This window comes from Strigops habroptila, chromosome 6 (assembly GCF_004027225.2).
Source record: "Strigops habroptila isolate Jane chromosome 6, bStrHab1.2.pri, whole genome shotgun sequence".
NCBI classification, from domain to species: domain Eukaryota; kingdom Metazoa; phylum Chordata; class Aves; order Psittaciformes; family Psittacidae; genus Strigops; species Strigops habroptila.
In genome coordinates this window covers 6,788,763-6,809,482 of record NC_044282.2, presented here as the reverse complement: position 1 = coordinate 6,809,482, position 20,720 = coordinate 6,788,763, and the positions used below count along the sequence as shown (strand labels likewise).

Below are 20,720 nucleotides of genomic sequence, written 5' to 3'. Positions count from 1 at the left end.
GCTACAAAAATCTCTTTAATAGTGCCTGTAACTGCCTCCTGCTCTGACAGACAGACGTGTGATAACCACAATTTCTAGAAAGATCGTCCCTCCTGCGACATCCGTTTGCATAACTTTCTGGTCAGGGTCCTTCCAGAAATAGTGTGGTTAGCACACAACTTCCCATTAGAGCAGAAAGCAGTCTGCGCTCCTGAACTTCAGAGCCATTGTCTTCTTAAACAGCTGACAAAGCATCAATCTCTATTTGGCAGCAGTGCCAATCAACCATACTGACTTGCTCTGTAACACTTTTGACAGTGTTTAGGAAGTGCTACTACGCTTGGCAATGCTGCTCCCTGTTTCTAGATGATGAGCTGTAGAACTTCACTTAGCACTCTGTCAGAGTTGACAAGCAAATAATTTAATAAACCCTTGTAATGCTCGTCACAATGAGGTGGAACTTCTTTTCATTTAGTTAAGTGTTTGATTAGATATAGAGAAACAGAGTGATGCTGATTTTAGGGCCGTAAACCGTTTTCATAAAAAGTCAATAAGCACTTCTCTGGTTTAGATGTTGCTGAAGTTCTGCATTCTTCGGGCATCATTCTTTCCTGAGATAAAGTCCTGCTTGTCCCTCCTATCCAGGTGCAGAGTGAGCAGCTTTATCGCTCAAAAATATTTTGTCTTCTATTCAAAATATCTCTTTGTTAGGCAGCTGCTAATACAAGGATGGATAATTGCAAAGATTATCACCTCTGTGCTAAGGTGTCACATATTGATGTAACATTTTGGTTTTTGCAGTTGGACTGAAGCAGCTTTGACCTTGAGGATCAATTTTTCTAGCAGTTTTAAAAATGACTTCAGGACCTTTGCCTGCACATGAAGATAGTGAAGACTACTTCCCCCTTACCTTTCACCAGTCCTCCAGCATGTACTGTGATTTCTACCCTGCTTTCAGAACTGCTCATGCAATTGTTCTAACCTAGGACACATTTAAAATTATTTTGATTATGTAAAGTTAGTTTATTCTGGTGAACATAAGTGAGGCAAATCATTTGTAACAGGGATAGCAACGAGCTGCTGACAGGCACGTTTTCCACCAGCTCTGTGACCACCAGCCGTATATACTCTCTAAGAATTTAATTTTCTATCTGTGTTGCCTTATGTGTGATCTCCTGACATCACCTCCTCATTATAAACTATCGCATCATCAATCATCTGCTGCATAAATGATTTTTACTTCATCAGCGCTAAGTTGTAGCATACGAAGGAAGCTGCTACTATTTCAACACTGAATGCATCCATGATGTCTTCTGTAATGACAGTGAATCAGAACTATGGGACAGCGATGACTAGCTAGAGCTCAGAACAAACCACTACTACTAGAGTGACATTCAAGTTTTCATTAACACTTCCAAAACAATCTGGGACTTTATTTACAAACTTCCAAATCTAATAAATGTGTGTATATTAAAATCTCCCAAATTCATGCATCATTTCATGCATGACTGTATGTGACCTCATTGGTTTGAACTGTAATTTCTACCCTGACACTAACAATAGTAGCAAGACATCAGTATGTAGGGATATTTCTAGAATCAGCAACTGGTTGCTTTATCAGGTATAGAATTCAACCTACATGTCAGTAATGTGTATGGCAAAACCTGCTCTGGACTGTCACTGTTGACATGCCTGCTAATGTGGAGAAAGTGTCATTGTGGCTGAAAGCTACTGACTTGATGGAAACACAATTAGTAATTCCTAGAGACTCCTTTCTCCTCCTTTCTTTGAAAAGGTGAAACAGCACTGTTCCTTAATGGGCTGCTCTAAAGCTCCACTGCTGCACAGAGAAGCCAGACTCCTGTCGTTCCTAGGCCAAACATGCACGCAAGATCGCCTGTGACAGACTGTTGGAGGCAGCAATCTCTGCCTGTTCTATCTCAGACACTCTTCTACACCACGCATTGCAAGGTGACATTTTATCCAATAGTACAGTTAATAAAAAATTAAAGTAGACACAGGCAATCTGTGTGAAAAGGGGCTAACGAGCCCACTCCTATCAGGCGATGATAGGATTTACTTTCTTTAAACACTTGTAATTTTACAATAAAAAAAAAAGAAGGTAAAGACATCAGAAAAAGTAAGAAATGATGAAAGAACAGAAAAAAAAGAGGACCTAATATAAAACCCCACCCCAACACACTGCAGTATTAGCAAGTGATCAGCTTAATTGTTAATCTATTATAAAGGGAATCAAGGATTTTTCTATTGATTTAGAAGTATAATGGATTTTGTAAAAACAGTAGATTTCTACATTTATGTTTCCATATTCTCTAACAATGGATAAAGCATTCAATGCACACATCTGATTCATGACCTAATATTCATAATAGCTGAAGAGACCTAAGAAACCAGGCACCTACTAAAAGAGCATATGTGCTAAGATGTTGATCAGGGAATGTATCAACATTCATTCTCTAATATTTAAATATAAACTAGAATCCTCTACCTGAATTCTTACTTTTAAAATTCTTACTCTTTAGGAAACCTGTAAGGTTCCCAAAATTTCAATCTGCTTACAGCAGCTGCACAAAGTAATTTATTAAGTATCTAGACCAAAAGAAATGCCAAAACATTTCAAAATCAAGGAAAGCTAATATTTATTATATCTTTGGATGTAAAATTTCTTCATTCAATGGCTGATTTAAAAAAAAACAAACAACACTGAAATGTCTCATTAGTGTTTCCTCTTGCAAACTTACCAATTTAAAAAAAGCTAACTTTCAAAACTAAACTAAATTTAATAAATATGTAATATGTAATAAATACGTAATAAACTTATTCACTAAGCAATGTATTTTAAAACAAAGTCTTCTAGTAAAGCAATTAGATTTATTAACTGTATTTACTAGATTTACCCATCCATGAACAAGCAGTCCTTTTCAAAACATAGTACTAACCCTATAATCCTGATGTCTTAAGAAAGGAGTTGGAAACTTAAAAATATTTCTGATCATAATTATTTTCAAAAACAGTTAAAATAAATAGTTCAGCTCAGGCAATGTCATAAGCATAAAAACGTTAGGTAATTCAGAGGTTTTTGCTGATACCCTTTATTTCTTAGAGATATCAAGTAATAAGGAGAAAAGGGTACTTCTCTTTGGTGAATAAAGAATGGGAAACACATTCTCCGAAAACTGCTGTCCCATGCATATCAATCAGATAGCTTCACCTAATAAATGCTGCTGTTACATTAAATTCTGTTTTACTCAAATTTTGGCAATTGAATTCCATGGTTTTGTTATTATCTGCACATATATGAAAATATCCACATTATAGCTTTTGTGTCTGGAAATCTGAAGGTGTCCCTCAGTTTACTACCTTTTTTATAACTACCATCAAATATTCTATCAAAGGATCATTCAATTTTTTATTTACAACTAAAGGTATCACTTATCAGAACTAGCAGATGTGGTTGCTCAGTGAGCCACTGCAATTTCACATACAAAAGAAGAAAATAGGCCATGCTAATATTATTCTTCCATCTTTGGAAAGCTCAGCAAATCAGTTAAAACCTCCTCTTTGTGAGATAGAAGACATTATGCAAAAGACCACTGAAGTTTAAACATATGAAATAAATAGCTTTTTCCTATGAATGACTGAAAAGAAAGATGTGATTTAGGCAACATCTGCATCCGTCTCTAAATTCATATTGCCACTTAGGTCTCCAGTTACTATTATGATGGTACAGCTAAAAGTCATTGTAGGAACATTGATAACAACATAACAACAGTGAGAGAAGTTTTGTTTCATATACATTTAGCATCTGACATCTCCCTTTTGTTTGAGTATTAATCAGTAACAGACATATTTGAGCATCCTGCTACAGGAGGTGATTTGACTTTCACAAATTTCCCTAAGAGAAGAAACATCATCAGGAACAATTTCAAGGAAATAATTATGGTCTAGACAGATTTATGACTTCTAAAGACCTAATCCAAAGCACATTAATGTCAGTGGAAGGACTCCCATTGACATCAAAGGCCTTTGGATCAATCCCCAACTGCTGTGGGAATGAATTCAGGGCAATAATGATGGTTGACTAAATGCACACTTGCAGTTGAAATGTTACCTCCCAGACCTTTTTATTCCTCAAATCAGATTAAAAAGTCATTTTCTGCTATTTCACAATTACTTCCAGATGCACATCATCTCAAATGGCGTTTTCATCCATCTGTATGAACCAAACGTGCACGGAGACAGAGAGGTTCTTCTACACTGCCTGAACTAATAACACAAATGAAAACCACAGAGGAAAATAATTTTGGAAGTGATGAAGTTCATGTTTTAAATGTGAATGAGAAACCTCGGGCTTCTTTTATTCCTTCTAACTACTTTGGGGTACAGCTACCAGGCCCACCACCTCTTTATTTACTGCCAAAGTACATTCCTTCTGATTCAATTTTCAGTATTTTTCTCTAGTGCCCTAAACAAAACAAAAGAATACATGTAAATCAGTGTAACCCTCAAATCTGGCAGCCTACAAACTGTCAGAAATGTCAACTTCATATACTCACTGCTTAGTAACAGCTCTGCTGTCCCTTCTGTCCTCTTAAATGTCTATTTACATGCCAAATAATTTGAAGCATCCCTTTTTTCTGACCATGTTAATCTAGTTTCATTCTCTTAGCAGTTGATAACTTTTTAGACTGTAAAATGAAATGCTGTCATGTGCAAGTGAAAACCCATTCAAAGTTTCACACAGTCAGACTCAACTCCAAGATGTGACTGATCAGTCATCAACATTGTGTTTTACTCAGAAATGCATGCTACGAGAATCACGCATCTTTTATTCACGCCTCTATCAATGCTGTGGTTGAGTTACCATGTATTCATTGTGCTATGAGCATGTTATGGACTGGTTGAACTCTGCCTCACCAAACTAGATGTAGAACTTTCTTTAAGAAATTATACGTAACTTTTTTTTTGTCAAATAATGCACATTTCTTAGCATAATTTCATCATCTTTCCATTCCTAATGAATATCTGACCCGTTACATCAGTCTCTGTACCCTCTTCTGCACTTCAAAAACAAGACTTTTTTTTTTTTTTCCTCCTTCTTCAGTTACTATGTGTGGCATAACAGATTATTAGTGACTGGGTAATGCTCATAGCCAGATTCAAAAAATAATGAGGTAGAGAACAATTAACTGTTGGTTTGTTTGTGGGTTTGTTCTGTTATGGTTTGGGGTTTTTTTGTTTTTATTTTTTTTTAATTGATGCTAATTACTTATTACTAAGAGGATCTGAATTAAAAAGGTTCACAGCTTATACATTTCCCGGGCTATACATGTAATGGAAATGGTGCCTTAGGTATGTTCTGCCCACCACCTGTGTGACAAGGAATTTTTAACCTAGTTTTCTCAAGCATCAAAGCTTATGTGAACAGACTGTGTGCAACTTTCATACCCTCTCACCACATCTAATAACTTGGGACCTCCTAGGCCAATTCAGTTCAATCTGCGGAAGGGCAAAAGTCATAAAGTCATAAAATTCTTACAAGCTTTGTGGAAATAGGTGTCTAGATAAAGGGGTAATCCTACCATTATCTCAAATTAGGGCCATCAAAGAATCATTCTGGCATTCATACTTCAGCTGCAAGTACACAGGAACTGCTCAGGAGACTACTTTCTAATCTGGTGCTGTTCCAATATCTTCTTCCATGAAAAATTAACTCCATGTATTTTAATACACCAGACACTAGTAAGCCCCTCAGCTTACTCTAGAAACACTTGTTTCAAGACACACCAAAAGCAGCAACATACTTTAGTCATGGTTTGGCACCATCTTTTAGACGAGTTAGTGCTTCAGGGCATTTTGTTATCAGAAGCCCAGGAGAACACCGCACCTGGAATATATGGACTAGAAAAGTCTGAGTGCTTCAATTTAAATTTGCTGACTTTCATTAGTTTGACACCAATAAACAAACTATTCCATCAGTTCTCAAAAGTAGGGAATGGGAACCCTTTGGGAAGGGTACACGCAAAACCCTTATGTATTAAAATACATGTAAATGATTTTAATAGGAACTGCCCAAGCAAACAGAAAATTAGTCAGGAAAAAGACACATCTAAGAAAGTTAAATTCTCAAGATTATAATTTCAGGGATATGAACGTCTCCAGCACCAAACCATGACATTACTATCATATTTTTCCCCATCTTTACATTTTCTCAGTGTGAATAGACACAGTAAATTACACCAGATGTTTGAATGAGATAAAATGAAAAAGTACCTTTGCTGGTAATACTAAACTTCACCACCAGGGAAATTTTGTCTTGCTTTTACATGCACCTTTAATGTTATTTCCCCCTCCCCCAGCTTCTTATGATTTTTAATGCGTTTTCAAAATGTTCAAGGCAAAATTCATTGTGTCCAGCTGTAGGCTGCTTCAAGTCATGAGAAATGACACAGAACTACACCCTGCTTTTATAACTGACTATAAAGCTTAGATAATTTGCTGGGTTTTAAAAGGGTATGTTAGCTTTAATGGGGTGCATTAGGTAAGGTGAAACAGTCGTCTTTTCCCTATAAATATATTACAAATGTAACCTGACGTCTCCCAGGTCAGTGATTCAAAGTAAACTTACACACTGAAAAAAATCAGCACAACCAGATGAACATGTACACACACAAATATATACTTTTCTTTAAGTACAACAAATCATGGTATTATTTTTGCAATGAAAACATCGGAAAAAGTTTCAGTGTCAACTTTTAAAACATGATTTAGAATACCAGTGTAACTCATTTGAGAGGTATGAATGTATGTGACTTTGAAGCGATGATGCCCTATTAAATGGGCATCTTCTTTCTCTTGCTCTTCAGAGAAAGAGAAAGCCTTTGCTCCTAATGTTGCCTCCTCCCCCATTTCACATCAATCGACTAAAATAAATTCAGAGAAAACATTTAGGGTTTTAGTTTCACATTCAAGGAATATAGTACTGATATATAATGCATTTACTTCAGCAAAACCTGTCCTTAGCCAGAGTGGCAAAGGCAATATTTATGTCATGATGGTAAGAAACCTGCTACTCATTTCCTTCCTTCAGACTACAGTCATTGGGGTGAACGTGACTGTTACAGCAGAGGGAGGCATAAAAGCAACCACCAACAGGACTATTGCTCTTGTGAACATTGCTTTGAGATCAGTGGACAGCGTACGGTTAAGTAAAAAGTAATTTCCCCATAAGACAGGTGAATTCCTTCCCTGTTTTGTTCTTACTATCCAGAAAATATATGATGAGAGTTCACCATTTTCTCTTTCCTCAGTCCTGCAATAATTTAGGTCATTTCTGAGCCTTTCAAGACTATCCCTTGACTCACATCTTGGCAATACATGCTTGTGGTACATAGATATTTCTTTATGCAAATGTATCTTAATTCAAACATTTAATCTTGCCAGGTAAATGTAAGAAAGATAATGCTGATGTACTTTTCACAGAAGATTTAGCTCACAGTTTTAATTTCCTGTTTTTATTAGCTTACCTCACTTGACAAAAATATTAACACGCGTTGAGAAGTACATTTTATTTGCTGGTTTCTCAACAAAATGCTTGGTTGCTACACCTCATTAGAGGAATCAGCTTTTAATTGGAACAAGTTTTAAATTGAAAGAAGTGATTGATAAAATGGTGCTGATGTGCCACTACAGTACTTTAAATGCCTGCTTGCTCATATCTAAAGTTGTCTTTATGCTGAATATCAATATGCAATTAGAAAAGACAATATAAGTAGTGCTGGGCTTCCGCAGAGTACTCTTTCAGCACTTGTAAAGTCCTTTCTTGTTTACGCTTCTGAGGTCTACCAAAATACTCTCATGTTGACACAATCAAGCAACCACAATGAATGGCTATAAATACAGTCAAAGCAAGAGATAACAATAAGCAGAACAACTAAGCCCTTATTTGAAGATGAAACAGCAATTTTGAGTGAGCAGTGATTAACCCGCTGAATGTGGGGTCAATATGATTTATTGTCACAGCTATGCATTCAGTCTTAGCCCTGGGCCTCACTTGCTACCAAAGACACAAGCCTTCCTCAAATCAACCCTCCCCTGTATCTAGATAACATTCAGAGCTCACTCTTAGGAACATTAACTATCATGTCCTTCATTTAAATTATTTCCACCCACGCCGGCTTGGAAATAATTGTTAGCATAACAGACAGTTTAACCAAGTGTGCTTTCTAGTCTCCAGTTCATCTGCCTCCTGCAATGCTCCAGCAGCCTAAAAGCAGACCTTGAAAACCAGAGATGGAAAAAAACCCAAAGGAGTGCTTATTTTGTCTAAATCATGACTATTGCTAGAGCAGTACTCTTTTGGCCCAAGACCAAAGAATAAGAATCAGTAGCCCGTTACATTTTAAGACAATCAAGTGGCTCAAAATAGAGGAACGGTTATGGCTTTGGTTTAGAAATGCCACATTTCATTAAAAAAGCTACTTTGAGTGGACGGACAAACCTCTTACCTTTGGTAGCTATTCGAACACACTGAGTTTTGGTTTCCTGTTGAGGAGGGAAAAGTAAAGAAAACAGTTAGATCAGGTTACTTTTTCTTGCCCTCCCTGCTCCATAAATTCATCTTAGATCTGCTGATCAGCTGGGGCAACCCAACAAGGTGGCTCAGGGCACTGGTCTTAGCAGGAGAGGAGGCTGGGAGATTTTGCCTTTAAAAACTAGATGAAACTGAGACATTGGTCTGTATTATCCAGGATAACGATAGGAAGAAAAGGTGCAAGACAGCCCAAATGTAGCAAAATTTCAGAGTATTAAAATCTAATGGCAATCATGCCATAAGAATACAGAGAGAGGGTGCAGTGAAAGAAAAAAGAGGGACTGGTGCTCCTATTTATGTCATGGCGTAGAAATCCTAAGCCAGTGTTGACCTCCAAGAGTACCATGCAGCAAAGAAGGTACATTTGTTCAGCTCTGTCTCCAAACTTGTCTTGCTGCATCCTGACAGTCTTGAACAGAGTCACATGAAGCACATTGAGACATGCTCCCTTATGCTTCTGAGTATGGAATGAGCACAGAAGCAGCCCAGGTACTCCTTAACATATGACACAGTTAATCAACAACCTATATAACCTGCCTAGGAAAGACAGTGATTTGACAGTGATGTGCTTCAGAAGAAGTTGCACGTGCAAAGACAATTGATATGTATTCTACTTTCCCCCTCCTCCTTCAGAAATTTGGTCAGCAATTGAAATAAAGAAACAGAGAAGTGACTTGGTTATGCACAGTTTGGACAACTTGAACAGATGAGGGTCAGTCACAAATGGGCTTTCTGACCTTTTCGTACAATGTGCAGTCATTTTAAAGGCAAACATACTGAAATAGCAAAAGGTTGAGTGAGAGGATGCAGCTGCTGTTGTATTAAATAACTCTAAACAATATTAGCATGTAATTAGAAAATATAATAATGACAGTTTCATTCTATAAAACATGCTCCCTCAGTCCTGCAGCCGCCAGCACTCCATCCCTGAATGCATCCCCTGGGATTCTCTCTCCTCTTGAAGATGCCTGCACAACAGGCAAAATATGTTGGTGCTATTTTGCAAACACGGCTCATAAAGAACAAGCAAAGCTGCGAGTTGAAGCTTTCAGTAAGTGTTCCATAAAGACAATTTTTCAACCTAAATGAAAGCCCAGCAAATTTTATCAAAATAATCTTACTTAATTAGCACTCTTCCCAATTAATGGATTTACTTATCCGCTTTTGTTCAAAATGTCTGTGAAGATCACAGCATAACCCTCATCACAACCCTACAGCATATTTCAGAGCACAATTTACTTCCCCTTGATGATTTTGATGCTCCCACTAGTTTATAGTAAAGCACTGTTTAAACATTCTGCAGCTTAGAGGTTATCTTACAATAACTAGATCTCTGTCCTGGAAGAATGCAGTGCAAAGCCCCTCAAACCTCCTCCCACATCCCTTTAGGAACAGAAATCTGATCCAAAGTTTTAAACCATACCAGAGAAAAACATTTTAGAATTAAGCTCGCTCACAAACTGAAATCAAATTAAAGTAAAAAATTGTATGTTCTTCCCTTATCTCCTACTTATCTGTAAAAATGTAAAAAACAAAATAAAGATCTATTTTTGTATTTAATATTTTTATTTTACTCTTCACTCTCATTTATTTCTTGAGGAATGAAACAAATTCCCTTACAATTTAGTCTGCTGGAAGCCAACAAAAGCAAAGGGAATTATTTGTAGCAAGTGAGGGAAATAGAGATGAGTATCTAGCAGTTACCTTTTATTTTGCTGTCTTTGCTTCATACAGGTGAAAACTAAAAAGAAGGTATGGTCTCTTCTGTCACAAAAAAGCATCCAGTTCTCAAGCAGCTCCAGTACAGTTTAATGACCTCCTGCTTTGTCGCCATTCGACTTGATGCATATGCATATGCAATTTTCATAACCATACGTAGAAGGTGAGATTTTCTTCAAAAGACTCCAAGGCAAGGCTGCCTGTTAGCCAGGATTTGTTTAATCACTGCCGAGACCCAAATGTAAGGAAGGGTAAACATAGCTGCTTCTCCTTTCCGATGGGTCTGGTGCGAATAGCAGCTATCAGTCTGGCTGTCCTTTCTAGCTCCTTTCTGACCTGCCTGGACACTTCATATAGAGATTCCTATGGACATATGACTGCAATTTCCTTCAATTTTCTAAACTATAAATAAAAATTTCACACAAGGGCAGTGTGAAACGTGAATGGCACGCTGCCATGCTGTCACAGCATGGAAGGGATTACAGCCATGCCACTGCCAACACCTACTACATCCAACTCCGACAGTCCTCTAATTGTCACCGTGGGCATGTCTTTGACTCCTTGCAGAAGAAAGGTGTGGTTGGCACTTACCTTCTCGACGCTGCTCATGGCCTGGAAATAGATGTTGTAGCCTTTCCGAGGAGCCAGCGGCGGGTTCCAGAAACCCTGGTAAGTCCTGTTGTCACCCACGGTAAAAGGGACTGGCTCTGGCAGGTTTCCAGGGGGCAGCTCAGCAGCAAAGTAATACGGTGACCCTCCACTAAGAGCAGTCTGATAGGTGACAGGGATTTGGTAGCACTCCATGGCACCCGTTTCTCGCTTTGTTCGGTGTGGGTGCAGTTCCTCAACAACAATCTGGTAGGCACTGGTGAGACAGAGGAAAACCAGCATAACTTTAAGGTCACCTGCTACGGTCAAATCTATAGTCTCCTAAAAATATTAACCCAATTCTGTAAACTTAAAAAGAAAACAGAAAAAAGGAAAAGACAGCAAATGCATGGATGCAGAGAAGAAACAATGGCTTGAAATATAACAGAGCTATTTAATTCAGCCATTGGAAAGAAGTAACATTTTTTTTTTTTTTCAGGAGAAACAACAATGCAAATCCATACAATAACAACAATAATCCTCCTAACAACATCTTTTTTTTTTTTATCTATTGAAGAAACCCAGTAATGAATCTGATTTTAATCAACAATAGATGAAATTCTTGGCTAATCTGAAGTTAGCATCTTCTTTTGAAATGATATTAGAGAAAGCTGAGCTTCAAGGCCCAACGTAATGACTGCCTCCAGGTTGTGCTTGAAGCACCAATTTGCAGTTGTCATATCATTAGAGACAGAATGTGCTGACAGGCTTCCCCACCTCTTGACCTTGCTGTGGCTTCTATCTTGGCTCAGAGCTATGCAGATCTAAAGTACAAGTGACATGCTGTAATACAAGCACAGATGGACAGAAATCTGTCCATTTCACCAAAATAGACTGCCTCATTCCTCTACAGTTGTCAATGATAAAACGTTACAAATTGCTGAAGCAGATGGCATTTGGCCTATTAAAATGCCATCCCAAACTCCCAATACCTCTCTTGAAATGGTCCATTGCTTGGTCACTTTTCAAAATCACCTGCTCAAAATAGAACAGGTAATTATAATTATTCTTTTTCTTTAGGGAAACTACCTAACTGCAGGTTGTTATCAATTCATTATCAGCTTCCTCTGCTTGCAGAAGTACAGAACTTACATATTGAGAGCAAAAGGCAATTCTTCAGTTTATAGACAAAAAACAAAAAGGAGAGAAAAAAAGAGGAGTTTGGGTTTTAAGAACTATATGTACACATGCGCACATATGCATAGATGTGTATACATGCAAACAATTTCTCATTTATATGCAGATACATTTGAGGACCTTATGAAAGATTAATAAGAAAATATGCCTCAGCATGTAGACAAGACCTGAAGCTATTCAATTAAGCCAGCAGAATTGCCTGTCTTGGTTTTTTTTAAGGCTGTCTAAACAAAAAAAGTAAAATTGAACAGAGTTCTCGCAGCGCCAGTGCATTGCTGCAGGGACTCCAAAAGGCATAGGCAAAGACAATCCTCCTTCTTTCAGAACTTATGGGGCAGCATTAAATTATTTTGTCAATTTTCTTTGCTACTACTGCCCAGAAAACCCAATAACTGTAGTGGCAGAGATGAAGTATGATACTGGGGAATGGAAGAGAGGAGAGAAGAAAAAATAAGAAATTAGTTTCATGTCTTTCTTGAGCTGAAAGAAGAAGTTAGCACTCCCTTTTCCTAGCACCTCAAACATTAAGGAGGAAAACCTCTTTCTTCCCTTTCAAAGTGTCCAAAAGGAATAGACAAGGTCACCTCATTTTTGAAACTCCAGGCAAAAAGAAGATAAACAAAAAAATGATGAGTTAGTTCCATGGATCTCTGTTTCTCATAAACCATCTGTGAATTGAGCCTGGTTATAAATCACCTATTGTGGTAAACTCTATGTATTAAGCACGTCCAATTAATGTGGCCTGCACCACAAATCACTTCCACAAGACCCCTGAACACCCAGAATATTTCTTTGTGCTTCAAAATTAATGTACTAGCAAAACCTCCTAAAAGCATCGATATTTCACAAACTTGTCAGGATATAAAACATTAAAAATAATTTTTGCTTATAACATCCAAAGGGAAGAAACGACTACTGGCGTTGCCATTCCCTCCCTGGCCTGGTCCTGGACCCACGCAGGGTTAAAACCACTGCTCCCAAACTGGGCAGCTAACCAACTGGAGAGTCCTGGGAACACAGACATTGCATCTCTGCTCCCTCCATTCTGCAGTCTTCTCTCATGAGCTGCCAAAGGACTGGGACAGAAACAAATTCTGCTCTCTGAAGCACCAGGAGAGCAGGAAACTTGTCATCTGTGACACCTGCCAACTTCAGAGGAGAAAACCAGCCAGCTCCTCAACAACAATCTGGTAGGCGCTGGTGAGACAGAGGAAAACCAGCATAACTTTAAGGTCACCTGCTACAGTCAAATCTATAGTAGTCTCCTAAAAATATTAACCCAATTGCTTTCTGTAAACTTAAAAAGAAAACGAAGTAAAAAGGAAAAGACAGCAAATGCATGGATGCAGAGAAGAAACAATGGCTTTTTGGGCTCCTACATCTGAAAAGCTACAAAATGTGGAAAATAAGAAGTAGATATGCACATTGTAGCCTTGTGCGTTTATACAGTTACTTTTAGTTAACACAGTCTTCAGAGTCTTTAGAGTCTCCAAGGCTTTAAGTTTTTGTTTTGGGGGTTTTTGTTGTTTGTTTAATTTTATTTTTATTTGTTTGGTTTTGTTGTTTGGGGGTTTTTTTTATTATTTTGACAAAGCACTTTTTTAAATAAAAGATGTGCCTATCCTTGTGGGAAGGGGAATCTGGCTGTATTTTTCATGCAACATTATAGACTAACAAGACACGGAGAAATAGTCATTTACCTCTGGGCCCTTTGTGATACCATCTGTTTAAACCCATTTACTAAATGCTATAGTGGCCCCAAAGCAGCACTGTTACTCTATGTACTCATAATAGTGTTCAGGAAGGACACCCTGCTGTAAGATGTGAAGAAAGAAGCTAAAGTTAAATTTGCAACTTCAAAAGCAGGGTATTCACTGACTGCAAATGTGGTCTGATATCAGGCTATACGTGAAAGTTTAAAGGCTATGTACTCTCCTTTTCTACATATTAATAATTCTAGCTTCAATGATCTTACATTTTCTATGCATTTTTTTGTATAATGGTGGGAATTCAATTATTGAGAAAGCTTTCTTGTGACTGGTGCTGGGGGAATTCCTACAATAGCAATTTTTTTCTGGTCTTCCCATACATCAAGGAAAGAATAAGAGAGAGAAATAAAGAGGGAGGAGGGAAAAACCTAGATGACAATATTCGTTCTCCCTGGTGACTAAAATAAATTCTAAGCTATTCTGAAGAGTAACACGAATTTCAAAAGCTGCTACATAAGTTATTGGGATCATAAAGGCCAAACAGTCATCTAAGACAGCCATGTATGCAGAGAAAGACACAGCATGTAAAGAGCTCCTCAGCTGAGATTTTGCATGAAGAAATTATTTTTCATGTCAAAACCAACCCTTTTTTTCTTTTCTTTTTTTTTACTCAAGAAAACCTGCACAGTACCTCCCTATTGACCAAGACCATTACAGACAGCTGAAGGAAGCCCCTTCCAACAGATCTTCCTCTTCACCCCTCACTAAAAATTCAGGCTCCCAAAGGGGTATGGCAGTGAAAATGTTGTTCATACTTCAGCCCTACTGGTGACAAAGCATCTTCTCCTTTGACAGGTACCAGACTGACTGAAAGCCTGAGTTACAACCCCAGCTCTTGGAATCCTGACTGACAACTAAGTTTTAGCTGTTTCCTGCCATGGTCCACTTAATTAGTCTTGTTGCAAAATGAAAACAACCTGATTTTGTGTATTGAGGTATAAGAAAAAAAACACTTTACCAATCAAATAAAATTAATTTCATCATTAAACAGTTGTCTATCTTGATTCTGATATACACTTTTTGTAATCTTCATCTGCAGTAGGATTTGAAAACAAAAGATTGCTTTTCTGGAGCTCAGTTAGAATCCTTCAGAAGAACTACAGTGACAAATCACATCTTCAAATGAATCAGTGAAGCACCATTGATTCTACTGACTGGGATCTCATCCACAAGATTGATGGTGAAACGGTACACGCTTCAGAGTGAGCCTGAGCCATCCAGCCACGTCTCCCTTTGCATTTCTAGTTTGTAATTTGGTTTAAAACTTCAGGAGGCCATAAAGAATGCTGGAGATTACATGATAACACTTGACAGGGAAGATATGATTAAAGTCATGTTTAACTGTGATGACTATGGCATCTAGTGTCTTAAAGAAATGACTGACAGCTGCATATAGATTCCTTGAGTTAAGGAACATCTGTTTCCTGGGGGGCTGTGCTGATGGAGAGGCTGAGGTACAACAAAACCTGATCATAGTATTCTGTTTGTCAAAGCAAAAGAGTATCAGACTAAGCTTTTTTTATTATTATTATTATTATTTAATTTTTTTTTAAACAGGGACATACTGCTATTAAATAAAATGATCTTTTGACCATCTACAGCTCCAAGGATTAGAGCACTGGGTGCAAACAAACCTTTTCAAAAAGCCAGCTGTATTCTTCAGTGTCAGGCTGAAGAACAGCATTTGAGTCCCTTCTACTCAATCACAGCTGCAGGCACGGTGATGCATTTTTTCCCACCTACCTACTAACATTCATTATGGCAGCAAGCCAGCTTGCAGTGGAAACACAACCGCAGTGTGGATGGAGTAAAGCTTCACTAAAATGCATCATAAAGTTTAGCGAAATGCATTGAATCAATTCAGAATTACAGTGTGCTACATTTATCTTCCCTATTAAGAAGCTGCTGAAAAATACCTGACTGCAACATGCATAACTTCAGGAAAGGGAATGGGACCATGTCTTCTGCGTTCCCCTGGAGAATGCTTCTTATTCCAAGTAAGGAATAAAACATCTGGTTTGCTTTAAGAAAAAAAAAATCCCAGCTCTCTGGTTATAGTGAAGGACTATTTCCTTTGCCTTTTGATGTTAGAAATTTGATGTAATCTCTTAGGTTTTAGAAATTAATTAAAGTGGAGAGAGAAGATGAGAGACAGGAAGAAAGATGTATGCTTTTTTGAGAACATACTCAAACAACTGCTATTAATACTCTATCAAACTATCTATTAACATTTAGTACATAGATCCTTTTTGCCACCTTCATAAGCGCTGTAGCTCATGCCATAGTACTAAGGATGCTGTGAGGAAAACTGAGAGAATATATGTGAGGTGGTGTGCTGCAGGTTTACTCTGCAGTGAGTTACCTGCCTGCCAGTACAGTGCAGAGAAACCAGAGCTCCCCAAGCTAGGTACGAGTAATCCTCTAGCCACATCCCATCATGCTACTGATTCCCAAAAGAAAACCCCCAGGAGAGAAAAGTGGGTTGTGAGACTGACCCCCCTGAAGGTGAGTGGTGAGACAGAAGGTGGGTGCCTGCTGCTGTCTGCATAAATACGCTACACACCAACTGCTGTAAAGAAGATGTTCACCACTGTCAGCAGATCCCCATGGAATCTGGCAGGCGTGCTCTGGGCAAGCCTATGCATCAGCCTCCTTAGGAGACCACATACAAGACTGAAAGGATTTGGTATGGATTAGATGAGAGACAGATACCACATTTCTCAAACAGGGACAGCTTTGGATATAGCCAGTAGCAGGACACCTGGAAGGCTTTAAAAGCACCTACAAAGGTGCGTAGTGAGGAGTTTAAGCATTTGTATAACTTGGGAGCATTTTCAGATCACAGGACTGATTTATACTGTATCAATTCAACAAAAACCCTATTTTAGGAATCCAAGTTCTGTACTGGATGTAGTCCTGTCCATTTTATCATTCCTCACACCCCAAAAAATCCTAGGTTTGGTCCAGGTCAATCTTTCAGAAACTGTATTTCAGAAATGTATGGGGTTACTATTTATGAATATAAAACACACTGGTATCTCCTATAAAAGGGATGACTCCAGATTATCTTCTATGACAGAATATAAATAAATAACTTGAGCATATCTATATAAGGGTGACTATATATGATAAGCATATAAAAATGCTTACAGGTACTCATCCCTACAACACCCATGTAAAACATGCATTTCTCCTAATGCAAACAGACTTAAGAAATAGTTTATTTTCCTATTAGGGAATATGAGGGCTCAGGCACATTACTCGACATCAGCTGAGCCACAGTAACCGACTTAATGTAACACAGAATGAAATGCATTAGCTCTCATTTCTCTAAAATGTCACAAGGGTGAGAGCATGAAAAGGTTCTGATGCTCAGTAGCTAATTAACCTCCAATTAGTCAACCCTGTCCCCAAATATTGCTGATGCAGCCACATCAGTAAAACACAAATGGAACCAAATAATATCACAAAATTTCTGCACTAACAAGTAGAAGAAAAGAGCAGGATGTGGACTAATCTTTGCAAACAGAATTAAATTATCTCTCAATAGAGTGTAGAAAGGGAAAGACCCCTCAAAGTTAACATAAATGAAACATTTTAATACGATTATAGGACACGGCAAATAAAATTTAATAGCTTGCTACATGATTTCTAGTAAGAAGCACTCTGAGAGGAGAAAGGTCAAATAGTTTGTATTCATCACTATTATTCTCTCATTTCCTCTGAGCTTCCAATTTTCCAATCATACATATATGCTATAGAATAGCTGATGTGAAGCACTGGAGAGGAAGTGTTATTTTCAAATCCACTTTCTGACAAACACCTTTCAACCTCATATTTCAGAGACACTGTGAGAAAGTAAAATGAAATGATAATGGATAGAAGATTGGTCCTGGGGACCCTAAATCAAACAGGACAGACAGCTGGATGATTCAGGTCATGACTATTGAAAAAAAACAAACAAGTGTCTTTTTCATTACAGATCTATTGGCAAGCTCAGTCTAGCTAAGAAAAACAACAGTAATGTCAAATGAATGTCACTTGGAAATGAACAGCTCTATCAGCTTCAATACAGCATATAATTAACAAAAAAAAAAAATCTTATTTGGGGGTTTTTAATTTCCCTTTTTTTTTTTTTTTACCTGATGGGTGCACCTTTTGCCTGTGCTGGTCTCAAGAGTACAGTTATTGTAGTAGCAGTTTCATTGAGAGATGCATCGACTCCTTCGTAGTCCGGTAAAGTGGGAGCTGATTAATGTTGAATGGGAGGAAAAGAATGAGAAACAAATCAGTGAAAGCATTTTGAATTTTCATGAGATTATGTCTGTTTGCAGTATAGTACAAAGCCACAATCTTCACCAACCACATGAATCTTTTTTAATGATTTTCTAGTCAGGCTCAATCTTTTACTGCAGCATGAGTGGGGACTTCACCAATAATTGATAACCCCAGCCCTTACTGCTCCCCCTCAAATCATGGTACCTATCAAGTCAAACAGGTTTATTCAAGGATAGAAATAGAGAAAGTGACTGCCAAGAAACCCTAAGACTACAAAATCTCATTTTGGCTTCACTCTTTCTACCTTACAAAGAACTATAATCATCATCTTGAAGATCCAAGCTCTGACACCTCTCCTTTTCCTCCTTCAACAATTTAAGAACCTTTTACATTTCCTTTTACAGGTCATAAGAGACCATGCCAATACCAACCCAAGTGCATGAAAACTGGGCTTGGATAGACATGCATCTGTGGACTAGAACTGTATGGGGGAGTCTATTCCCATGCCCATTTTCCTGTCCATTTCTAACAATGGATGACCAAGCTGCTTATTAATCAGCTTCTGAACCACTGCATTCTACTTCTCAGGATATTAAGAAAAAACAAGATCAAAGTCAAAACTAGAAGCAGTTCAGGAACTGATTGACTAATGATCTGGCCGTCAGGTCTTCAGGGCAGCAACCCCCATGTTGCGGGTTGGATGGCCGGTGTTGGTGATTACTTCAACCACCCAACTTCGTTCTGCTGCCACAAACCTGTTACAGTCCTTACTGGCAATATTGTTGCTGACTCCAGCTCTAGCGCAAGGAAAGAAAGAGGTTTTTCTGTGATTCAGAAAATAATAGATTTATATTAATTACTAATCTTTAACAAGCTTGAAAACTATCTGCAAGGTTTTTTGTTTTTTTTTTAATATCTGGCTGTATCTTTCATAAAATTGTTAATGATGCCTGTATATTTAAAAATTAATTTTCACAAAAAAGATGTTTCCTGGCAGGATATCAATCATTTCAGTCATAATAATTTTACAATAATATATCAATAAATAGAAGAGCACTGAGAGATTGAAAGCTTTGCTTCATCAGTCCCAGATCTGAAATGAACATAAATATTACTCTTATTTCAGGAAATATTATTTTCTGGAAACAATGTTCATTTAATGTTCATTTATAAATTACTGTTTATACCATGTTCATTAGGATCACAGCAACTACTTGCAAGCTTGCTTAAAATGAGTAATTTCACTCCTCATTAAAATAAAGCTAGCATTTCCTGAAACACATTGCTACATAAAAAGTACCAACTATGCAGAGTGAAAGTAGACAACAGTTCAGCATAAAGCAAGGTGAAAAAAAAGCCAGGCTGAAATTCAGAGACAAAGGGTGTCATAGCCTGCCTTTAAGATTTCCTAGTATTAAGCATGTTTTGCCAACCAACAGACCTATACCGTGTCTAGAAAGTGTGGTTGACTGGATTCTGGACAAAATTCCTGAAATTTCTGGTTGGAAAACAATTCAAACGTGTTAAGGTGCTTATTTCTCAAAATACTGAAATGTTTGGGGGAGAGACACACTAGCAAGCTATTACGTAGTTACACCTTTCTTTTTTGTTTTTTCTCCCCTCCTACAAAATGGTTAGAAGACAAGTATGCAAGTGCTACACCACCATTATCCATGAAAATTTATGAACTGGGATTTACTGTGAAGAAACACAAGGACCATAAAGTAACCTGGGTAAAATATTAGACTTCAAAACAACCTAATAGCTAGACAAACAGAAAAGAACATGTTGTTTGATTATCTTTTTTGGTGGCTTGGTTGTTGGAGTTTTTTTTTTAAGGAGTTGGGGTATGAGGAGTGCTAGTGCTTATGTGTTGGGATAGAATTCAACAAATTGTTCCATTTAACTACGACAACTACAGCATTTCACTTGCTACCTAATTCAAGGAGCCTGATCTTTCTCACATTTTCATTTATGCATGTGTTTTTGGGAACTGAGTGAGGAGACTATGTGAGTAGTTTCCCATAGAAATGGTAGATGCATTCCAATACATTATTAACTTCACTTTATAGGACAATATAAGTTTCATTATGGCAGATATTAAGGAAAATAGCCTGCTTTGTGCTGCTTATATTTTCAAATGACTGAATTCTTTGACCTCTGCCAAGCTCTGAAGTTGCCATGTCATAAAATCAACTGTCTCTTTAGATAGAACATTGACTTATCTTCTGCTATCAACTTCATAAGTGACTTTTTTTTTTGAGAATACTGAACTTAAAAAAGAAAAAAAAAATGCTAAAGCATGGCATTTGACATTACTTTCTCCTAGAGTTTGCAGTGTGTTATTCAGACAAATAGTGCCAATTTTGGTGCACTGCAGTAAGTGAATAAAGGCACAAGGAAGCAGACCTATATGAATCTGGCAAAAGAAAATTCACACTTCCTCCTAACCACCCCAATTCTGTTATATCTACGTGCTGCTAAGTGGTGTCACCTTGAGTAAGTCAGCATCTGACTTTACTAATCTGCAAAACAAATACAGTACTTAGTGACCTATGGAGTGCTGTAAGGCTTAA

The 20,720-nt window shown here is 37.7% G+C and overlaps 1 protein-coding gene across 21 annotated transcripts in view; it reads right to left on the bottom strand.

The window, feature by feature from the left end:
- PTPRK (protein tyrosine phosphatase receptor type K) overlaps window positions 1-20,720 on the bottom strand; it is a 397,787-nt gene that overhangs the window by 63,631 nt on the left and 313,436 nt on the right. For all 21 annotated transcript variants that reach the window (XM_030489190.1, XM_030489193.1, XM_030489195.1 and 18 more), the window contains exons 11-13: window positions 18,009-18,114; window positions 10,904-11,177; window positions 8,508-8,544 (exon numbers count right to left, since the gene is read on the bottom strand). In XM_030489190.1, the coding sequence (XP_030345050.1) occupies window positions 8,508-8,544; window positions 10,904-11,177; window positions 18,009-18,114 (417 nt within the window). The remainder of the gene's footprint in view (window positions 1-8,507; window positions 8,545-10,903; window positions 11,178-18,008; window positions 18,115-20,720) is intronic.